This window comes from Puma concolor, chromosome E4 (genome assembly GCF_028749965.1).
Source record: "Puma concolor isolate L17-30 chromosome E4, mPumCon1.1.hap2, whole genome shotgun sequence".
In the NCBI taxonomy this organism is placed as follows: Eukaryota; Metazoa; Chordata; class Mammalia; order Carnivora; family Felidae; genus Puma; species Puma concolor.
Window position 1 is genome coordinate 15,666,440 of NC_141683.1, and position 22,337 is coordinate 15,688,776.

Here is a 22,337-nt window from a genome sequence, read left to right on the forward strand (position 1 = left end):
ATAAAGTTGCCTACAATATATTCTTATATTTGTAACCAGATTATAGCTATAGTTTATGCCTGTATTATCATATCCAATATTATTATACATCTATTATGTTTTCTTGATCAGCTATGCCAGAAGTGAAACAATTTTAATAGTAAATCCATGGATGCTAAAAATCCAGGAATAAGGGATACTTCTTGATTTTGCCCATCAAAACTCACTCTCAGGTGTTTGAAAAACTTAGCTTATTATAGTAAACTTTTCCAGAATAAGGAGTATGAACTTACTTAGAGTTGTCTAACTAAAACACTATTTTCTTGACTTTTTCAAAACAAGGAAATTCTGATTCAATGTGACATGATGTTTTCACAGCGAGAAAAAGAAATTGCTAGCACCTCTCTTTGGTAGATTGCAAAACGCCCACAAATTTTCTTCATTCTGTGTGCCCCCTTGCAGTGTGACTTTGCCATTCCTTCTTTGAAGAATAGGGTCTATTTTATAGCTATTGACTCTTGACCTCATCATGTGACTGCTCTGGTCACTGGGACATTAGCAAATGTGATGCGAGCAGAGGCATGACAAGTACTTGCACATGGGAACCTCCCATCTTATGTTGCTAAGAATCTTTCTGCTCCTATCAGAATGAGCCTGGGGTATGCTCCCATGACTGTCAAGGCAACCACTAGATGAGAGAGTGAGGCCAAACCAGACCATCCAAACTCAGCCACGCTGATCCAAACCAGAATTACTCAGTGAATCCACAGAAATATATGGGGGTGGGGGGTCGGGGGAGAAAGTGTACGTAGTTAGCTAAATTTTCCTCCTGTACGTGTTCATTTTTTCCTAAACTTCTTACTCAGGCAGTTCTAGGGGTGGTGGAACTTTTGGTGCCCAATTCATTTACTGGATGTGTCCTCAAGATTGATAGTACCCAAAAGCAAAAGTTGAGGGATGTGTCAATCCATTGTCTGCCTTTGCAAATTACAGGCAGAGTTTCTGAATGTGGAGCAGAGTCGCTAATCTTAGATTGTCTATTTTGAGTCATGACTTCCTACTACAAAGCAGCAGTTATATGGTAGAAGGATTCTCATCCCCTGAATGGTGACCCAAAAGATACACTGAAGATACACAATTTAAAAAGTTAGGCCTTGGATTCACAAAGCATAAGGGCAAGCCAGAGATTGAATAGATTGTTTAAAGGCAAATGTGCATGTTTTGTAACAGGTCTGAACAATGCATTTGTCTAATTCACTGAATCCTATGTATCTATTTCCAAATGTATCTTCTCAAGCTCTCAAGGAATTATATATTAGCTGGTATTACATTAGTATTTGTTTTTAATGAAATTTGCCCTTATAAGATTGTAATAACTAACAAGTGGAAAATAGGATATTTTGACAAAAGGTGAAAGTTTTCTCCAGAAGCACCTAGTCCTGATAAGCTTGATATATAAAAGGTTGTGGTTTCTACGCCTCTCATTGAAGAGACAAGAAAGGAAATCAAAGAGATGACACTTTGGGTTTATTTCTGGCTGCCTTACTAACAAGAAACACCAAAAACAGTTCTCTCATTTCTAAACATTTTTCTGAATAGGATAACTTACAGAAAACAGAACCACAATCACCTAGTTTTTTCCCAAACAAGTTTTCCATTAAGATAAGAATGAAGCGATAGATGTATCAGTTGCTTCAGAATATTTCGCATCTAGGATGAGATATCTCAGATAGTAGAGAAGGGAGAATTTTGAATATAATAGAAACTACATAGAATTGACATCAAACACGTACTCATGCATATATACATATTCATATCCAATTAGGCAGCTAAAAAGTCAATAATCCTCTTGCTTCTGTAGTTTAATTAAAATCTCTCATTTCAAAATGCAACATTTAGAGATAACATCAGCTGTTCCTCATGAAGTAGAGAAACGTGTTTTCAGAAGGGGGTATCCAGGGGTGAAGAAGGCAGCAACAATGAAGCGTCAACAGAAACTTACATCCATGGACCAAGCTGTTAGGGCCTCAATATACTAAGGTTTAGAATTCTATTTTGTTTCCCCAGAAAGGAGAAAGGGCGCTGGAAATGACTCCTTGTGTTACTGTATTAGTGGCGGGTCATTTTGACTCCGTGACTAAATGGATTGAGGTGTGCGAAAGCGGTAAAGGGGAGGGGCTAAACGGGGATTATGGGTTAAGGTGTACTGCTACTTTAAAATTATGCATGCCTGGCCCCATCCAGGTCCCTCCCACTGCTTGAAGCACCTGCTGGAAGCCTGGAGAGTTCAGTTCCAGGCGGGCCACCAAGCAGACTGCGCTCCGAGTTTCAGGTAACCAAGTGTTGGCCGTGCAGAATACTTTACTTGGGCACCCACGTCTTCCTTGCAGAATTCCTGCTGCTGTGGCCTATTTGCTAAGAGTAACCCGGGGGTTACCGCAGCGTTGCCAGGCAACGAGGGACAGCGGTCCTGTGAAGAGCCATTTGTCACACTGAGGGGACTGGTTGAAATGCAATAAAGAGATGGTAATTCAGCTTATTTATCAATACAATTACTTACACAGTATTAGGGGTCCATATTTAACCTACAAATACATAGTCATAGGAGGAAACACGAACACAAACGTTTGCTAAATACTAAGGCATAGGACAGACAGATGGTGTTGGGTTTCTAATCAGCTTTCCTGTGAGCTTAAAGTTGCTGCACATGCTGGGTTGGGGGAAAGGCCCAAAGCGCTTTGCCAGCTTTATTTCGGACATCTGTAAGTTAGCTGTGTGCTACAACATAAGGTGCCCGTCTAAAGAAAATCTACGCAATTCTTTACCTTGTTAAGTAGATAGTGCTAATTCCCTGGGGTAGAGTAGCACTCTTAAATTGCTGTGTGGTGAAATGTATTCACAAGAAGTATATGTGTATCCGTGTATGACTATACATGGGAAACTGGTTGTCCTGGGCACTTTCAAAGTGTCTGATTTGCCCGATACAAAGGTTACCTAACCAAAGAATAAGTGTTTTCCTCTAGACAGTGTGTTTCAGAATGTTTTTGCTCTTTGAGAAGTTCAGTAATGTTTCTCATCGGGGGCTCACAGTCCGCAGGCTTGGGATGAACTTAAATTTTAAAGATGTAGCAGCTTTTCCTTGACACTTTGTTTTTGATTCTCAGACACCAGCTGCTACTCATGTCTTCACCGTTGCTAAGAACGTCTGTGGTATTACCTCAGTGTGAAAACGTGTCTGCAGCTTCCCGAAAATGGAGTATCTCAACGTTACTTAAAGCACCCTGCTTTAAAGTGTTGCAGGCAGGCGGCATTGGCCTTATTATTTATTTAGGAATGCTTTATCAGGAGGAGAATGCTTTTTTGTGAACATGAGTCGCCTGGCTCTTTCACCGGGCTTCCGCTTCTTGTCCCACGTCATTGCAACATTGACCTTTGCGTATTTCGCTGCCATCTCGCTGGCTGACTCACAGGGCCTTTTCCCGAGGCTGGAGAACGTGGGAGCTTTCAAGAATGTTTCCATCGTGCCACCCCAAGCAACATGTGGGCTCCCAGGCCGCAGCACTTTTTGTCAGAGCTCCACTGCTGCCGCCAGTCTGCAGTTCTGTACCCAGCGGATGTGCATCCAGGACTGCCCATACAGGTCTTCACCGCCTGGCCACATCTCCCTGTTCTCCGCGGGCCTCGGGAGCTGCATCACCGTAGACAAGCGTGATCTGTGTCCCAACGCTCATAGCAATTCCACAAGTTTTATTTTTGGAAATCACAAGAATTGCTTTTCTTCTCCTCCTTCTCCAAGGCTGGCGGCATCATTTACTCTAGCTGTGTGGCTGAAACCTGAGAAGGAAGGTGTAATGTAAGTAGTGGAGTGAGTGTAAGCTTTCCTAGGGGTCCTGAGCCATAGTAGTGAAGACTTGCAACACGAATCCTTAAACTAGAAAGGAAGGCGAACGCTGGAATCCATGCAGTTGAAGACCAGTTGCTATGGCCGTCTTCCTGTTTAAGTTTAAATTGCAAATATTGTTTTCCCAAATTTACAGTTGTTTCTCCTTTCCATGGATGAAGCGAGCCCTCAAAAAAGAATATGTTAAGGGGCGCCTGGGTGGCGCAGTCGGTTAAGCGTCCGACTTCAGCCAGGTCACGATCTCGCGGTCCGTGAGTTCGAGCCCCGCGTCGGGCTCTGGGCTGATGGCTCGGAGCCTGGAGCCTGTTTCCGATTCTGTGTCTCCCTCTCTCTCTGCCCCTCCCCCGTTCATGCTCTGTCTCTCTCTGTCCCAAAAATAAATAAACGTTGAAAAAAAAAATTAAAAAAAAAAAAAAAAAAAGAATATGTTAAGATAGCTTCCTTGCAGACAGACGTGTTTACACGTGTCTCGTGTATTCCCTGGTCGTTTAGCCAAACCTTTGGTCTTGGCTTTCAGAGGCTCAGCCAGGCTCAGTGTGAGCTTTACAGTGCACGGGCTAGTAGTACAAATAATTGATATTTCCTAAGTCTTGATCTAGGTTTTTATAAACAACCTGCTCCTGCTGGAGTATAAAATTTTCATCAGGCAGATGGCTCTCTAAGGGCTTAGGACTGTCTTTAATTCATCCGTATTTTCCCAGGAAGAGGTGTTTGTTTGACTCATGGAAGATGCCCAATAACATGAGTTGAATAAATGAATAATCCTTTAACTCTGAAAGGATACAGCTTTTTGCCCTTTGCCTTGTTGTGTCTCCTGTTTGGAAATATATAGATAAGCATAAAAGAGTCCCAATAGATTTTATGCCATCGATCCCAGTAGAAATGCCTTCAGTGAGTTTGTAGTGGGGCTTTGTCATTTTTTGTTTATATAATCACTTGGTTTTCATTCTGTAATATTTTCTAAAACTGCCATCTCATATGTTTTCCCTAAGTATTTAGAGCCGATCTGGAGATTTGAATAAGTAAGAAAGTTTTGAGGCACTTTTTGTTTATCGTTTGTCTTCCTGTAGAGCTTTTGGCTCTCCCCCTTGTGACAGTTTCTTTGTTTGAGAGCGTTAACCAAATATCTAAAAACTTGTGAAACAAACCAGAAAAGTCTTATAATCTTATAAGCAAATATGACTTAAATGTCTGGTGTTTAGTTTTAATTTGCCAAGTGAAAGTCGGCATTTTTCTTCATGTGAAGTGAGAATGATCACAAAGCATTATTTCTATTTCTGTGTCATCCCTAAAAGAAAACTCTGTTTTCTTACTGTTTGAAATGTCAGTAAAGCCAACCTACTCCGTTTATGTAAAGAATGTCCAAGAATTGTCTGTTGGCAAATATGGCTGGGAAAAACTTTTTTTTTCCCCCAAGTGCCCTCTCCCCCTCCCCAGGAGATCTGTCTCTACCAAATTCTTCTCTTATTGGTATCATTTAGTATAAATAAGATAGAGGGGTATTGATAGAGGCAGTGGCACATGGTTTACGGTCTGGAGAGTTCCATGCATCAAGGTCGTTTTCATTCTCAAAACTAAAATAACTATGGGAATTGGGGGAATTTCGGGGTGTTTGCACTAGATAAGTAAAACAAACAAAACATGGATTATCCAATTATTGTTTATCCAGGAGCAGAATAAATCCAGTTCCTAAATATTTTGCTACCTGCCTTCCTTTCACATTCATTATCTACCAAAGCTAGTATGTTTACAAGCAAACAAAATAGCAAGGAAGATAATCAATAACATATTAAGAAATGCATTTTCAGTAAGCTTGGGAAAATAAGCCTGCATTTGGCAAATACATTCTTGAGTAATGGTCACATTTTAACTTGTTGGTTTAAACTCAAGTAAAACGAATGCAGGCAAACTCTTCTTGGACCTTAGACATCTTATGGCAGGGGGTAAAGAGACAACTCTTTTCATCCCAGTGATTTAAAAATATCTATCCACCAAAGGGTTAAAAAAACACAGAATTTCTATGAAGCCTTATCTCTGCTTTATATAAAACCTTTATGCCAATCTATTTGCCTATGTTAAAAAATATACTTGTTCTCATAACTTTATCACGAAATACGTGTACAAAATCTAGGAAGACCAGTAACAGTGAAATAGTAACTGGTAAGCGTTCTCCAATCTTATTCTTACCTCTTAACTCCACAAAAGAATAATTGCAAGTGAGAAGCAATAATTTGTGGAAAACGTAACCTGTAAGGAAAGTTTTAAAACATCTTTAGTAATTATTCTTGGTTTTCCCCATCTTATCTTTGCCTCTTTGATACTTTCTCTTCTTGATTTGGTCATTGACACATCATTTCTTGAGAGTCTGCTCTATATCAGGCTCTGCTTTGTTCTCAGAAAACTCATGACTAATGGGAAGACAGATGGATCAGTGTCATTACGTTAAAAAAAAATATTTATTTTGAGAGAGAGAGAGTGAGAGCGCGCATGCACGTGCACAAGTGGGGGAGGGCCAGAGAGAGAGGGAGAGAGAATCCCAAGCAAGCTCTTCCACTGTCAGTGCAGAGCCTGACATGGGGCTCAAACTCATGAACAGTGAGATCATGACCTGAGCTGAAATCAAGAGTTGGAAGCTTAACTGACTAGGCCACTCAGGAGCCCTGTATCAGTGTCATGACTGAGGCAGCAAGTGAATACCAAGGAAGGCCCCTTAAGCAGTCTTCAGCCAGGAAGAAGGGTATTCCACGACCAGGCATAATCATGGAGATGCTGAGCTGAGTAGGAGGCAACTGGGTGAAGAAAGGGAACCAGACTCCTCCAGCATCTGATGAAATTCTCCTCCCTGCGATGTGCCACCTTGTTGAGTTCTTGTCTGTGACATGTAGGCTGATGGGCATCTTTCAGAGCTAGTCATGTGGGGAGATGTTAATGGCTAATGTCAGGGATATTTGTCTTTAAATAACAGATCTTTGGGAATAATCCACTCAGGAGGCTACAAGCAAGCATTTATAATATTCTGCTAAAAAGTTGAGTTGCTACATTGAATGTGATAGGAGTAGCTTAAGTTCATAACTGTTTCTGTTCAGTGTCTGATAATATGCAATGATATAATTAACTTAAAATAACTTATATTAAACACAAATTAACATAGAAAATAAATATAAAAACACCATCTGTCGATTTAAAGGGATGGGGTAAGTGTGCCACTGTGGTAAGGATAGAAGTCATTTTTAAAAAATAGTTGGATAGTTGGCCTGACAGAAGACCTAGAAAGTTCTTGAAAATTCTTCTTTTTTATCAAAATATGATTTCACTGTGTTCTTTAGAAGATTGTATGACCTTTAAAACAAGATCATCAACGTTATCTCAGTGTCTCAGTTGGACTGTGTGGCCATGGAGAGCCAGCCGGTCCTCTTACAGACACTGGCTTTGACTTCTGGCCAGTCAATGATGAAGTAAGAAGAAGCTGTAGTTGTCCATTCTCCATTTCATCATGGGAATTAAATAGAGCACTTCTGACTTCAGGGCTAGCAGTCTTCTATGGACACTAAATTCTCTTTGCATTAAAAAAAAAGAGAGAAAGATTTGCACTGGTGACTCAATACCCAAGCCGGACGTAGCGTAGCGTGCTGCTTCCTATAAAAGAAATAGCAGAAGACTAATGAGCCAATAGGCTAAATGTTGGTTTTGCAGGATGACTCAACCACTGTCGTTTCCACCATTAATCTCTAATAAAGGGTGTTGAGGTTCTGGGGAATATACTGTAAATAAAGATTCCATTTTTAAAAAATTGAAATTAAAGGGCTTCTTAATTGGAGTAAAACTTGGCTCTGCATAGAATGGCATTCAGGCACTAATTCACAGTGCACCTTCTGAGTGGGGTTTTCATGCCCCCGTAACTGCACAATTGCCTTCGCATGTCTTTTGGTCGGATGCTGACCTTTTCTCTTTTCTGGTTGCTTCCTAAGGTGTGTTATAGAAAAGACGGTGGATGGGCAGATTGTGTTCAAACTTACAATATCTGAGAAAGAGACCATGTTTTATTATCGCACAGTAAATGGTTTGCAGCCTCCAATAAAAGTAATGACACTGGGGAGAATTCTTGTGAAGAAATGGATTCATCTTAGTGTGCAGGTGAGTAAAATAAAAAATATTTAACATTTGGTTAAACACGAGGATCCGTCTTCCTTTCTTTCCTTACATGGCATCTCCCCACAAGATCTGAAGCAGTATTTTTAGATTTCATTTACGTGTAAATGACAACGAAAGAAAAATAACATTTAAATGACCTAATGATGTATCGCTTGATAGTCCGGCATTTCCCCCCTCACCACTGCTGTGAAAACTCCCACAGAAGCTTAGGACAATGCTCTTTGGGATGATGACAACCTCAGGGAATTTTTGTTTTATTTGGTTAGTATATTTTGCTAAACAATGTGGAAGGGCTCTTTCAGTGCCTAGTACTAATTTTACCAGTCATGGCAGCATCACCGCCCCCCTCCCCCCAGCCTGGCTGTCTTTCCCAGATAGCATCTGATGATGTGAGTGAAATTTGGCTGTTGCATTAAAATGCTGACCTTAGAACTAATGAACTTTACACTTCAAACACTCAGAAAGTGTTATATTATTACTTTAGTTGTCAGCCACAGTTTGTTTTAGCCTTAGAAGCTGTTAAAGGCTGAGAGAACTGTGAGCTATCTGGTATTTTACAGTTCCTGGGAATGCAGACAGAGTGTATCCTTTTTTTGTTTTTTTTTTCTCCAGGGTACTGGAATGGCCCAGTGTGGCCAAAAGTCATCCTTGTCTTTCACACCAGAGGTCCCGTGTGTGTAGTCCCAATTCCTCGTACTCACAGGAGTGGCCAAATAGGGGTTCGTGCAAACCCCATTCACACTAGAGGATAATTGTACCCTTATTCTTTTTTTTAAGTTTGTTTGTTTGTTTATTTATTTATTTAGAGGGAGAACATGAGCAGGTGAGGGAGCAGAGAGAGTGGGAGAGAGAGAATCCCAAGGAGCTTTGTGCTGTCATCTTGCAGCCTGACATGGGGCTTGATAAACTGAATTGTTAAATCATCACCTGAGCAGAAACCAGGAGTCAGATGCTGAACCAACTGAGCCACGCAAGCACCCCATACCCTCATTTTTTTTTATTGAAATGATCTTTGATTTCTCACACTGTTCTTGCAGCCTGAAGCAGTTCTCAAGTAGACTTCCTTAGAGGGCCTTGAGAATTGTTATTTGGGTTTTAAAGTTTATTTCAGCACAGATACCATTCTTGAGGATTTCAGTACACGTTGTGACATATCTTTGTTTTGCCTGATTATAACTGTGAAGTTCTGTCATGCCTTTGCGTAGTACATTAAAGGCCTTAGGAAGAAAATTTAAAATATAAATGCAAAGAGGTAACAATGATTGATTTCTACAGGAAGGTATTGACAAAGTAATATCAAATCAGGGTGTTTTGCCTTATCTACTTGGCTTTTACTTAGCGTATGGGTTTATCAAATGCAGTTGGCAGGGGGCAACATTCCAGAGCACTAGGGTTTGGAGGGTAAGTCATGTCTGGTTATAAGGCCCTGTCTATAGCACATGATGGGTTCAATCTGGTGGTGTTTGCTTCTCATTTGTTCGGTAGTTACAGATAGGGGACTAATTTGTTCTATATCTTGAAATTGTCCATTTCCCCCACTGACCAGTGCAACAGAATTGGTTTATAATGTTAAAAATAGAAAAATAGAAACTGTTGAAGAAGATGTCAAATAGATAATGTTGGTTACGTATCTTTGTATAAACAATTGTTAAAAAATGTTTTTTGGGTTTTTTTTTTACTTCCCTTTATTTTGCCTTATCTGTGAAACTGCCATGTTTTGGCAGGCAATAGTACATTAAAAGCTTTACAAAAGAAAGTTTAAAATCCAAATGTGAAAAGGTAACCATGACTGAATTACTCTCCTAGGAGTAAAATGCTCTTAGAGTGCCTATTGAAATCAGCATTATCATTTCAATACATGTCAAATATGAGTCATTTCCTAGTTTAGGCAAAAATTTCTTTATAAATCATTAAGTCGTTCCCTTCTTAAAAGAAAAGGTTAAAGTCCTTATGATTTAATGAGACTGCTTTATTTCATATCTGTTTGACTATCAAGAGAAAACTTGTCCTCTCCAATTTGTATATTTCTTTTATTTTTTTTTTTGCATAAGTTTACCCCCATTCTTCATTTTACAGGAAAACTATGAAGTGGTCATAAAACATTAGAAAAACCATATCGATCAGTCACTGGTTCACCTGGCATTTTTTAGTGGATTTGGAGACACCCAGCATTATGAGAATCTGGATTCATTCAAATGAAAATTAGAGTGATTATTGACTCTAAATCAGAGATCTGCATAGGCTTCCTTTAAATTTGACATCAGTTTGAATACATTTAAGATGTTATGAAATTTATAATAATTCATACTATAGATGTTTAAAAAGGAACATGCTCATTCTTTAAGGGTGTTATAGTGTAGTAGGGAGGATAAGAGATCAGAATTAGGGATAATTTATTCAAGTAATGCTACTCGGTCGTCTTAACAAAACCATTTGACTTAGTTTCCTTACTTATGTGATACGAGGTTTGGACTAGGTGATAAAGGGAGGCTTCCCTGAATTCTTTCTGAATGCACATAAAGGAGTAAGTGGAGTGTGAAGTGAGGCACAGTTGAAGTACAAAAAGCTCTTGAGTGGGGTGCCTGGGTGGCTCAGTTGGTTAAGCATCTGACTTCTCAGGTCATGATCCCACGGTTTGTGAGTTTGAGCCCTGCTTCGGGCAAGCTCTACCATGCTTCGGGTAAGCTCTGTTTCTCTTTCTCTCCCTCTCTCTCCCTCCATTCACTTATGCCCTCTTTCTCAGTCTCTAAAAAAGAAAGAAAAGAAAGCTCTTGAGTTGTGTGGGGTTGTCTAGATGGTGACAGAGCCTGCTCTGTGAGCTTACCATCTGGCTTATGCTTTTCTCTGCTTCCCCATGCTGTCTAGCATTCATAGAGAAACATTTTTTTTGGTAGATTTTCTGGCCAAGATATGGACAAAAGCAGTTTCCAACTCTGTCACTGTATACCTGCAAAGAATATGTTATAAAATGTAACTCGCTGTTGCATTATTATATAGTACATCCAAATTCTGTTTGGTTTGTGAATTAGAGATTTCTATCATGCTGGGCATAAGATAGAGCACATAATCGATAATCCAGTTTAGTCTCATTTCAGATTGCAAATCTAATTAATGTGTATGCATATTTTTACTCATCTTCCAATATGGTCATAAAGCAGTGAATTTATATGGGATGTGCATGTGCATGTGTGTATATGTGTGTGTAAAAATAAAACACCTTTACTCATAAAATTGGCTCAGAAACCAGAATTTAACTTACAAAGGGTTAGTGACATAAAATTAATGAACAGGTCTGACCTTACACCTTACCTCAGACAGTTCACTCAGTATCAGCTTTCCATCAGTAAAATCAGAATTTTAATTTCCCAAATTCAGAAAACAGAAATGAGTTTTAAATAATTAAATCCCTGGGCAAAAAAGATGCCAGGAAGAGGCAGACATACTGAACATTGGAGGTCTAGTTTCTTAAACAAAAGATGCCCGATGTTATAGTAATGGATCTAACAGCTTTTATTCTAGAACTAGCATTTTGAAGCTTCAACCTGTTGGAAAATGATTAGTTTTTAAATTAATATTCATTCAGGGACTTGAATCTGACACGATTGCCAATTTAAATTTCACTTTGGGGTTTAATATATTGGCTATTTCAAATTATATCAAGCTGAAATTCGTTATGTCATATTTTTTGTACTAAACCTGGAAAAAATCAATTCAGACTTTTTATTATCAAATGGGGAACACTGATAACATTAGCAGATTTTTTAAAGCTTAGTTTTCATATTGAATCAGCACGTGCTTCTAGTTCTTGCGAGAGATCTCTTTTGATTTTCTTTCTCAAAAAAAAAGTTTTGAAATACCTGAAGAATTTTACTTCCACAGTTCGTTATGGGTTGGTAGGTGAGACAACTTAACAGCATGCTCACATTTAGATGCCTGTCATTTAAAAGTAGAAACTCAGCCTTTCTTATGAAAATACTGTTTTCCCTTAAACAGTTCCACATATTTCATAGGGCATATAGCATCAAAGAACCAACAGTATAGAAATCCTTCAGTAATTATGCTGAAATACAGTAAAGCAATTTATAATTTGAAACTGATGAGATACTGCAACTCTGGAAGCAAGAAATGGTTTAGCAGGGAGGTTATATGCATTTTCTATGCTCTTTTTGAAGGCTCCTTGAGACCCTGACAGTTCAAGAGCCAAAGACGGTTCTAGCCACGGTAATGTGAAAAAGAGCAGTTCTAATCTAATACAATGAAGGAAAGAATGCATGGTAAATCAAGTTTTTGGAATCAATAGATGAAGAATAGGGGGTTCATAATCACTGTTTGTTCATGAAATATGTTCTTTTGATTTATGTATTCAATCTGAAAAAGGAAAACTATTGATAGTTCTGAAGAAAAAGAAAATGCAATTTAGCCAACATTTGCGAGAATAGATAAACCAAGTCTCTCAATTAATCTCTGCGGTGTATGCCCATGTGCACACTTTATCAAGGTATTCCCATGTCTCTATTGATTGAGGGAACATAGAATGTCCATGCAACCTTATGGAAGCTTCCTCATTCAGTTCAGTAAGCTCTGTGCACTGGGATTCTCATGGGAACACCACCTCAATTCTCATCCCAAAAGACTCTTAATCCACATTGTTTCTTTAATAATTTCCAAAGTTTCACCTATAAGTGTCGATGCAAATGTTAAACATTGCTTATTTGTGCAAAGCCTTCTGTTTGTATCCAGCCAGCCGAATGTCACCTGAGTTAGTTGAATAGTTGTAGTTATCCAAAACTAATTACATATTCATTGAATTTACCAAATTATATTTTAGAATAATCACTTAAAAATGCTGATAATAGCTGCCATTGAGCACCGATTATATGTACTGTATTAAACATGGTATATGGTTAAATTTTAAGTGCTAATAATAGTTCTGTGCCATTGGCTTATCTCCATTTCAGAGATGAGAAAAATGATCCTTGAATAGGTTAAGTTAGATTTATAGTCTCTAGTTTTTCTGATCTTTAGCTAAAAATATAAATTGCCATGAACCTAGGTCACTATGATGATCTAAGGAGTAGTTATTTGAGTCCCCTTACCTAAAAAACAAAGAACTGAAGACATATTTGTAAAATAAATATAAATTGTTTTTCTTCCCGTTTGTTGTAATGTAAATATTTGTAATGCTTCACATATGGACATGATTTGTACAAATAATTAAAATCAATGTATTTTACAACTATATCACTCATTGCGACAAATGGTTTAAATGTACAAAAGCGTGTAATTTTATAAAAAGTTCTCTATATATCTATGGTTTATGACAGTCAGGAATGACTACAGTGGGTTAAAGAAAGAATAACCCATTTAACTCATCCTGCTCACCTGATCCATGACATGCAGAACCAAGACTTGTTGTGATCCAACAAAATAAAAAGGAGGGATTCTTTCCACTGGATTATGGAGAGAGGTGAAACCATCCAAGTAAAAATTATTCTCTGTACATTTTTGCATGTGACTTTAAACTACAATATTTAGTCAGAAGGGAAGTCTTTAATTGTTTACATTTTACTTAAAAACTGTGCAACCTTAAGGAAAATCATGTAACTCCTCAAAATGTTACCTGCCCATTAGAAATTGTGAACAAAGATAAACCCCAGCCTATTTGGCTTACACTATAAATGTGACATGTAAAGAAAATAATGCTTGATAAAGCATATTATAGTCTGCTATGATGGAGCTTACAGTCTATTAGAAAAAGACAATCAAATAATCACACCAATGAAAGCAAAATTATAACTGTGATATGTTCTATGGGATCACATGAAGGACAATTTGATCATATCACTGAAGTCAAGGAAGGCTTACTTGAAGAAATTATATTAGACATGTGTATTAGTGTTCTAGGTCTGCCCTAAAAAAAGGCACCAACTGGGTAGCTTAAAACAAAAATTTATTGTAGCACAGTTCTTGAGCTAGAAGTTTGAAATCAAGGTGTCCACACAGCCATGCATGCTTTCTCTAGAACCGGTTGAGGAGTGTCCTTCCTTGCTTTTGGCTTCTGCTGTTTGCCAGCAATTCTTAGCTTTTAAAAGTTTTTTGTCCATTCATCTCTGAAGGAGAGAGACAGAGAGCAACTGGGGGAGGGGCAGAGAGAGAGGGAGACAGAGATTCCAAAGCAGGTTCCAGGCTCTAAGCTGTCAGCACAGCGCCTAACACTGGGCTCGAACTCACGAACCGTGAGATTATGACCTGAGCTGAAGTCAGACGCTTAACCAACTGAGCCACTGAGGCACCCCAGCAATTCTTAGCTTTAGATGCCTCACACCAAATCTCTGCCTCCATTATCACCTGGCCATCTTCTCTGCTTGTGTCAGTGTCTTCTCTTCCTATAAAGAGCCTACTTATATCAGATTAGGACCCACCCTAATTCAGTAAGACTTCATTTTAACTGATTGTATCTGGGAAGCCCCTATATCCAAAAAAGGTCATTTTTATAAGCACTGGGCATTAACATTTCAATCTATCTTTGTGGGGGACACAATTCAGTGGATAATGAGATGTATTCAATAGAATGCATAGGATTCAACTAGGCAAAGAAAGTAGAGGACATTCTATACATGCATAGCAAATCACACAAACACCCTTTCATAAAAGAGAATATGTTCCATGTGAACAATTAAAAGGCCTGTATGGGTAGAATGCAGCAAAGCGGAACAGCATGTAAAATAAGCCAGAGGGTTTGGAAGAGGCTATATTTTAAAGAACATAGTTGGCCATGTTAAAATGTTTTTAGTGGGACTGTACTGAAATGTTTTATGTAAGGACCAGGAGATGGGAGGGGGGGGAAGGGGAGGGAGGGAAAATGTATCACCTAAGCAGATGATCTTTTCATAAAAACCCCTTTGGTTTCAGTGAAGGAGAACGGTTTGCATGAGGTTAAGCATAAAAGGTTGTTAGGCTGTGCTCATGCTCCCCAGTGAGACAGAAGTATACCCTGAGCTATAATAATGATAGTAGATATTTAGAGACGTGGTCATGTTTGAGAGCTATTTGGGAATTTAAAATAAAGAACTTGTTGATGGAAGAAATTGGAGGTTAAGGGAAGGGAGTTCTGATAAATCCCAGATTTCAGGCTTGGACAATTGGATGGGTATGTTTCATTTGCTTAAATAGAAACACTAGAGGAGAATCAGATTTTTGATACTTGGCACAAATGAGCTAGAATTCAGCTCAAGGCAATAATTCTCAATTATAGAAATCATTAGTATCGTAGAAACTTTAGAAAATATTTTGATGCCCATACTCCATTATGTCTTTGTTGATCTGGGGTGAGGGCCAAGTATTATTTCTTCTTTCCCTCCTTCCTCCATGGATTAAAAAGTATGTATCAAAATAAAATAATCTGAATTCAAGACCGGAAATGATCAGGAAAGATGTCAGGAAAGATGCATTTGGAAAGTAGCATGTGAGTTAACTCTTGAAGCTAGATGGGATTTAAATAGGTGGAGAAGAAGAGGAAGGAAAAATTCTATAGACCAAAAGCAGGGGAACATTTCCTCGGAGATGAAAATATCAAAAGGTTTCACTAAGAGGGAAGGGTCTGAGTTTCTTAGAAAGATATACATCAAGTGTTAAATTAAAACAGGCTGAAAAAGATAGCTTAGAGGTTTACATAATGTTATGGAATTTTGTTTTTCCCTCCAGACCAGCAACCTATATATTTTCACCTGTTCCTAGTCCAATCTATTTGGTAACTACTATAAACCATTAGTATAGAAACAATGTGTGTGTGTGTGTGTGTGTGTGTGTGCATATATATACATATATATGTATATCAAAAAATTAGCTAATGTGTGCAGAAAATCATTATACATCACATTGTAATGTTTATCCTTTTCAAATCTGAATGTTATCAGTCTCCTATATCACAGCAAAAATTTAAACTCAGTAAGTCCTTTCCTATGGAAAACACATCCAATCAAGATCTAAATCAAGCTGGGAGTAAATAAATATTTCAAGTTAGAAAGTGGTATTTGAAGAATTGACCATTTTTTCTTGCTTGAAAATGGCTGATTCTCAGTTAATAGGGCCAATAGCTCTAAATATATAGCCAATAGCTATAAAATACAAAAAGAAAATATATATAAAATAGTACACATTATTACATATACTACTAAAATTGAAAGTTGCTATAAAAAGGAGAGTATTTTCCAATGTCTATGTATTTGTTTCAACGATCTCTAGTCTTGAAATGCCACTATGGTAATTCTGTAAAATTTGTAATGGTCAAAATTTGATGGTAGTGCTTTTTAAAACCTATCTTATTTAATGGAATTGTCATTTATATTATATCATTTTCATCTAAGAGCCAAATATAATAAGACAGATAATTTGTGCTTTTTTTTTTTGTGGATAGGCATTCTTGTGCCCACAGGGCTAACTGATGCCTTCAGTTATACATGAACAATTACCACTAAAGTCAGAAAGAGAACAGTGTGCATATAACCTAGGGCAGAATTTGGCCTATGGTATGTATCACTTGGTAATGGAATGGAGAATATGACTTTATTTAAACATGGACTTTAATAGTTTTATTTTCCCATACTGTTTCCCTTGGTATTTCTCTCTCTAAAATATAACATTCAAGTGTTCCCAGCAGCTGCATTGCTCTGGATGCATAATAAAGGCATATGTTCAAGATACTAGTTTAGATATCCATAAGCCAAAAAAAGAATAGTTAAAATTAAAACAAATTAAGAAAACTTTCCCAAGAATGGAAAGGCTTTAATAGGTTTTTTAATCTTCTAATTAACTACAGCACTGAAAAATACTGATATTTATAAATTATTTATATAATTGTATATGTATATTATAAGCACTTATGTCAGAAAAAGCAATTTCATTCTACTTTCTAAAGCTTACATGAAATAATCCCTAAAAAAATTAAATTGCATATTCTAGAAGTAGCAAAATAATTGGATCAATTTTGTTTATGCTTGGTGTTCATGCTTCTCAATCTGGGGAGGAAGGAAAGGATGAAAAAAATGGGGGAAGCAACAGAAGGCATTTGTGTTGCAGGGTAGAGAAGGTGGATAGAGAGGAGCCAGGGGCCTGGGGAGACTCAGCCTCTGTCAATTTCATTGTAGCAGAGGTTGACCAAGAAAGTTCAGATTATGGGGGCGCCTGGGTGGCTCAGTCGGTCGAGTGACCGACTTCGTCTCAGGTCATGATCTCACGGTTCGTGGGTTCAAGCCTCACATCGGGCTCTGTGATAAGGGCTAAGAACCTGGAACCTGCTTCAGATTCTGCGTCTCCCTCGCTCTCTTCCCCTCCCCCACTCACACTCTGTCCCTGTCTCTCTGTCTCTCTCAAATATAAATAAATGTTAAAAAAAATTGAAAAAAAAAAGAAAGTTCAGATTATGGACATATAGTATGTAACTTTAAATTGTTTGTTTTCTGGGATACAAATCCCTTGTATTATCCTAATTGTACTAAGTTTGTTACATGTAGCCATTTTGGGAGTGTTGGCACTAAGGAATTTATAGAAAGGACTTGGCTTCAATGTTTGGGTTGAAAATCATGTAGAGATGCCCACCCTCCCCACCCCAACCCCACTCTCTGCCTAGTGACTCCCACTATGGTGCTATTCCTACTAGGAAGGAGGTGTGCCTTCAGGCCAAGGACAAAGCCTCCCTTCCCTAACCCCACTCCACACCCACTCCTTTATTGATCCATGCTAAGGCTTTGGGGAGCAGGAAGGGAACCATTCACGTGTGGCATCACAGGATCTGGCCCAGAGACTAGTCTCTGGGGACTCTCTTGCCCTCAGGTTTGCTCCATGCCCCCTCCCCCACCTCATCTGTGAGAGGTGCTCCTCCTTTTCTCAGGGAACAGCCCCATGGCTCCAGTTGAAGATACCTGACGGAAAGGTTGGCACCTGACACCCCATGGCTGACCTTTCCCTCTTTCCTCCTCCTACCCTTCCTCCCTCCTCCTTTCCTACAGCTCTCCTTCCCTCTCTGCTTTCCTTCCTTTCTCTTCAGGTCTGTGAGGTTGACTCTCCTAGAACAGGCTGTGACTCAGGGTTAGGTGATTTGGTGCTTTGTCAGGGGACCAGAGGACTGCCACCAGGCGAATGATTCACTTCCCCTGGTAGGGACAGCATGTGCAGTCTGCCTTAGTTCTTGTTGTCTGTGGCTGCTGGTCTGGTCACATCACCCCAGAGCAGGACTTCCTGCAGGTGGGTGGGGCCTTTGTGTTTTAAAGGGGGACTTCTCTGTCTGGCTTCTGGAACATTCTCTTTTCCCAGACTTGGTTGAAAAGTGGGGTGGGGTTGGGGGAAAGTCTTGGCAGGCTTGGTATGTGCTCACTTCCTGGTTGTGCTTTAGTTGCCCTGAGCTGTGAGGGTCTGAGGGGCACCTCAACGGAGGCACGGTGGGCACAGGTAGGGCCAGAGACTATCAGGAGCAGGAGATACGTGGAAGTGTTTGATGCAAACATCTGCATTTTTTTAAAATATGAAATTTATTGTCAAATTGGTTTCCATACAACACCCAGTGCTCATCCCAACATGTGCCCTCCTCAATGCCCATCACCCACTTTCCCCTCCCACCCACCTCCCATCAACCCTCAGTTTAGTCTCAGTTTTTAAGAGTCTCTTATGGTTTGCATTTTCTTTTCTTCAGGTCTGATGAAAGGGCCAGATGAGCAGGCAAAGAATAACAATAGGCAAGTGTAAGATTACTTTGAAATTAAAAAAAGAGAAATGGAGAAAAGAGGAGAAAAAAGAAAAATGTTGGGGGGGTGCTCATCTGAAATACAATATTCCCTAAAGGGGGACCCTATGTATTCCCCCCATGTTCAGTTTTCCTGGCCTGACAGAGCCCGCCTCAGCTCACCGTGGTGGTACACAGTCTAGTGCCCTAGAGCTCATTAGAAGAAGGCAAACAACCGTTGAGCAGAATTGGTATAGTCCAATAGGTCTACCATTTTCATGAACACCTACAAGGTAGAAATGCCTGTACTAGCCTGGAATGGGCCCCTTAGATGCAGATACCTTGAAGCTATTTCTTAGGAGTGCCTCCCCAGTCCCCCCAAAATGTAAGGAGATAATAAAAACAAAGGATTGAGCTGCAAATGAGATGAACTCTGTGAGTATACATATTGGGACATATACTATTATAATTTAATCCCCTAAAATGTCTGCAACAGTCTCAGGTAGAGCATCTTACAGTATGTGGGAAGAGGCTTTTATAAATATTATAAAGAAGTGCAACCCAGAAATTTTGAAAACTGGGAAGCACTAAGCTCAGAGAGGCCTGGTATAGATAATGCTCATTTATTTTTGTTTTTGTTTTTTATGTATTTATTTTGAGAGAGAAAGTGTGCATGCAAGAGAGGGAGGGGCAGAGAGAGAGAGGGAGGGGCAGAGAGAGAGAGGGAGGGGCAGAGAGAGAGAGAGAGAGAGAATCCCAAATAGGCTCTGTGTTATCAGCACAAAGCCCCATACAGGTACTTGAACTCAAGAACCACGAGATCATGACCTGAGACAGACTCAAACGTCAGACTCTTAACTGACTGAGCCACCCAGGTGCCCCTATGTTCTTGTTTATTTTTAGTTACATTAAAAAGAAAGATAATTCTAGATTCATAGGCACTTATGAGAAACAAACTAAGAGAGCCCATGTAGCCTTTATCCATTTCCACCAGTGGTAATTGCACAACTATTGTACAATCCTGTGACCAGGATATTGACATTGATGCAATCCCCCTTCCCCATTCAATTTAAATTTCCTGTTTTTCTTGTACTGGTGCGGGTATAGTTCTGTACCATTTATCACATATGTAGATTTGCACATCCACCATGGTCAAGATATAGAACAGAACCATCACTATGAGACTACCCATGTTGCCCTTTTATAAGTACTACCCACTTTGTTCCTTCCTTCACTGAAGCCCCAGATCCCTAACTTCTGGAAACCACTAATGTATTCTCCATTTCTAAAATTTTGTGTTTTCAAAATGTCCTATATATGGAATCACACAATATGTAACCTTTTGAGTTTTTTTTTTTCCTTCAATGTAATTCCATGGATATTCATCTAAGTTGTTGAGATGTCAATGGTTAGTTCTTTTTTGTTGATGAGTGGGATTCCATGGTATGGTATTGATGAACCAGTTTAATCATTCACCCTTTGAAGGACATCTAGGTCGTTTCCAGTTGTTGACTGTTAGCAATACAGTTAACATAAACATTATATATGGGTTTTGTTAACATACATATTTATTTTTCTTAGATAAGTGCCCAAGAGTGCTATTGTTGGGTTGTATGGCAGTTGCATGTTGAGTGCGTTAAGAAACTGACAAACTCTTTTCCAAGGTGACTGTACCATTTAAAATTGTGACCAGTGATGTATGAATGATTCAGTTTCTCTACAACCTTGCTGGTACTTAATGTTGCTACTATTTTTATTTTAACCATTCTGATAGGTATGTTGTGATATCTCACTATGGTTTTAATTTGCATTTCCCCAATACCTAATGATGTTAAGTATCTTTTCACAAGCTTGTTTGCAGTCTCTATATCCTATTTGTGACATGCCTTTTGAACATTTTCTAATTGTATTGCTTCTTTGTAGCTCCTTTTAAGAAAAATACTCTGGACAGAGTCTTTCACAGAACAAAAGTTTACGTTTTAATGAGGTCCAGTGTATCAGTCTTTTTTTTTTTTATGGATCATGCTTTTAGAGTGAAGTCTATGGTTGTTCCGTTTTGTTTTCTTTTGCTTTGCTTTGTTTTGCCTAGCCCTAAATCCTGAAGATTTTCGCCTATATTTTTTTTCCAAAAGCATTTTATTTTATTATTATTTATATATTTTTAATTTTAAGCCTGTGTTCCGTTTTGAGTTAATGTAGTAGGTGTGAGATTTAGATTGAAGGTTTTGTTTGTTTGCTAGTGGGTGTCCAAATAGTCCAGGAAAATTAGTTGGAAAGGGTATCCTTCCTCCATTGATTTGTTTTTGCACATTTGTCAGATATCAGTTGGGCATTTTTGTGTGGGTCTATTTCTGGATTCTCTATTCCTTTTCATTAATCTACGTGTGTGTCCCTCTATCGATATCACGTAGTCTCGATTACTGTGAGCCTTAATATCTGGTAGAGTGACGACTCTTACTTCCTTTCTTTCTTCCTTCTTCTTCTTTTTAAATTTTTTGTTTTACACTTTTCAGGTCCTGAGTCTTTCCATATAAGTTTTAGAATAAGTTTCACTATATTTGCAAAATGTCTTCTTCAGATTTTGGTAGCAATTACAATTAAGTCTGTAAATCAACTTGTAGTAAATTGGCATTTTTAACTATGCTGAATTTTCTAATATATAAACATGGTAAATAGCTCCATTTATTTATTTTTTGATTGCTTTTATCAGCATTTTATAATTTTAGTGTAAAGAGTCGGTACATGTTTTACTATTTATTCGTGTTTCATTTTCTTTAGAGTGACTGAAATTGGTCTTGTGTTTTAAATTTTGGTTTCCACATGTTTATTGTTAGCATATAGAAACATTATTAATTTGGAGGGGGTTGATCTTATATTTGGGGACCGCACTAAACTGATTTATTCTGCAAGTTCTTTTATAAGTTTGGATTTTCTATATAGGCAATCATGTCATTTACAATTAGTGGCAACTTTATTTCTTTTCAATCTGTATAGTTTTTATTTCTTGTTGAAGTAGCTAAAATTTCTAGTACCATGTTGACAAAGTGATAAGAGCAAACATCCTTGCCTGGCTCCTAATCTTAGACAGAAAACTTTAGGTTTTTCATCATTAAGTATTGTTAGCTGTAGATTTTTATACATGTTTATCAAGTTGAGGAAGTTTCCTTCTAATCCTAATTTATTGAGAGATTTTATTATAAATGTTGGATTTTGTCAAAGGTTTTGGTTGCATCAATTGATATGATCATGTGATTTTTCTTCTTTAGCCTGTTTTTTTATTATTATTTTATTTTTTAAATGTAATTTGTTGTCAAATTGGCTAACAATGTGTAAAGTGTGCTCTTGGTTTTTGGGGTAGATTCCCGTGGTTCATCGCTTATATACAACACCCAGTGCTCATCTCAACAAGTGCCCTCCTCAATGCCCATCACCCATTTTCCCCCTCTCCCCCCACCTCCCCCTTCCACCCTCAGTTTGTTCTCTATTAATATGGTTGATTACAATGATTTTTCAAGTGTTGACCCGACATTACCTTCCTGGAATAAATCCCAGTTGGTCATGATGGCAATTCCTTTTGTGCATCGCTGG

General features: G+C 38.5%; 1 protein-coding gene across 3 annotated transcripts in view; it reads left to right on the forward strand.

The window, feature by feature from the left end:
• Nucleotides 1–2,231: 2,231 nt before the first annotated feature.
• Nucleotides 2,232–22,337, forward strand: part of USH2A (usherin) — a 734,839-nt gene continuing 714,733 nt past the window's right edge. For all 3 annotated transcript variants that reach the window (XM_025927811.2, XM_086694483.1, XM_086694484.1), the window contains exons 1-3: nt 2,232–2,311; nt 3,144–3,832; nt 7,849–8,014. In XM_025927811.2, the coding sequence (XP_025783596.2) occupies nt 3,348–3,832; nt 7,849–8,014 (651 nt within the window). In that variant the 5' untranslated portion in view covers nt 2,232–2,311; nt 3,144–3,347. The remainder of the gene's footprint in view (nt 2,312–3,143; nt 3,833–7,848; nt 8,015–22,337) is intronic.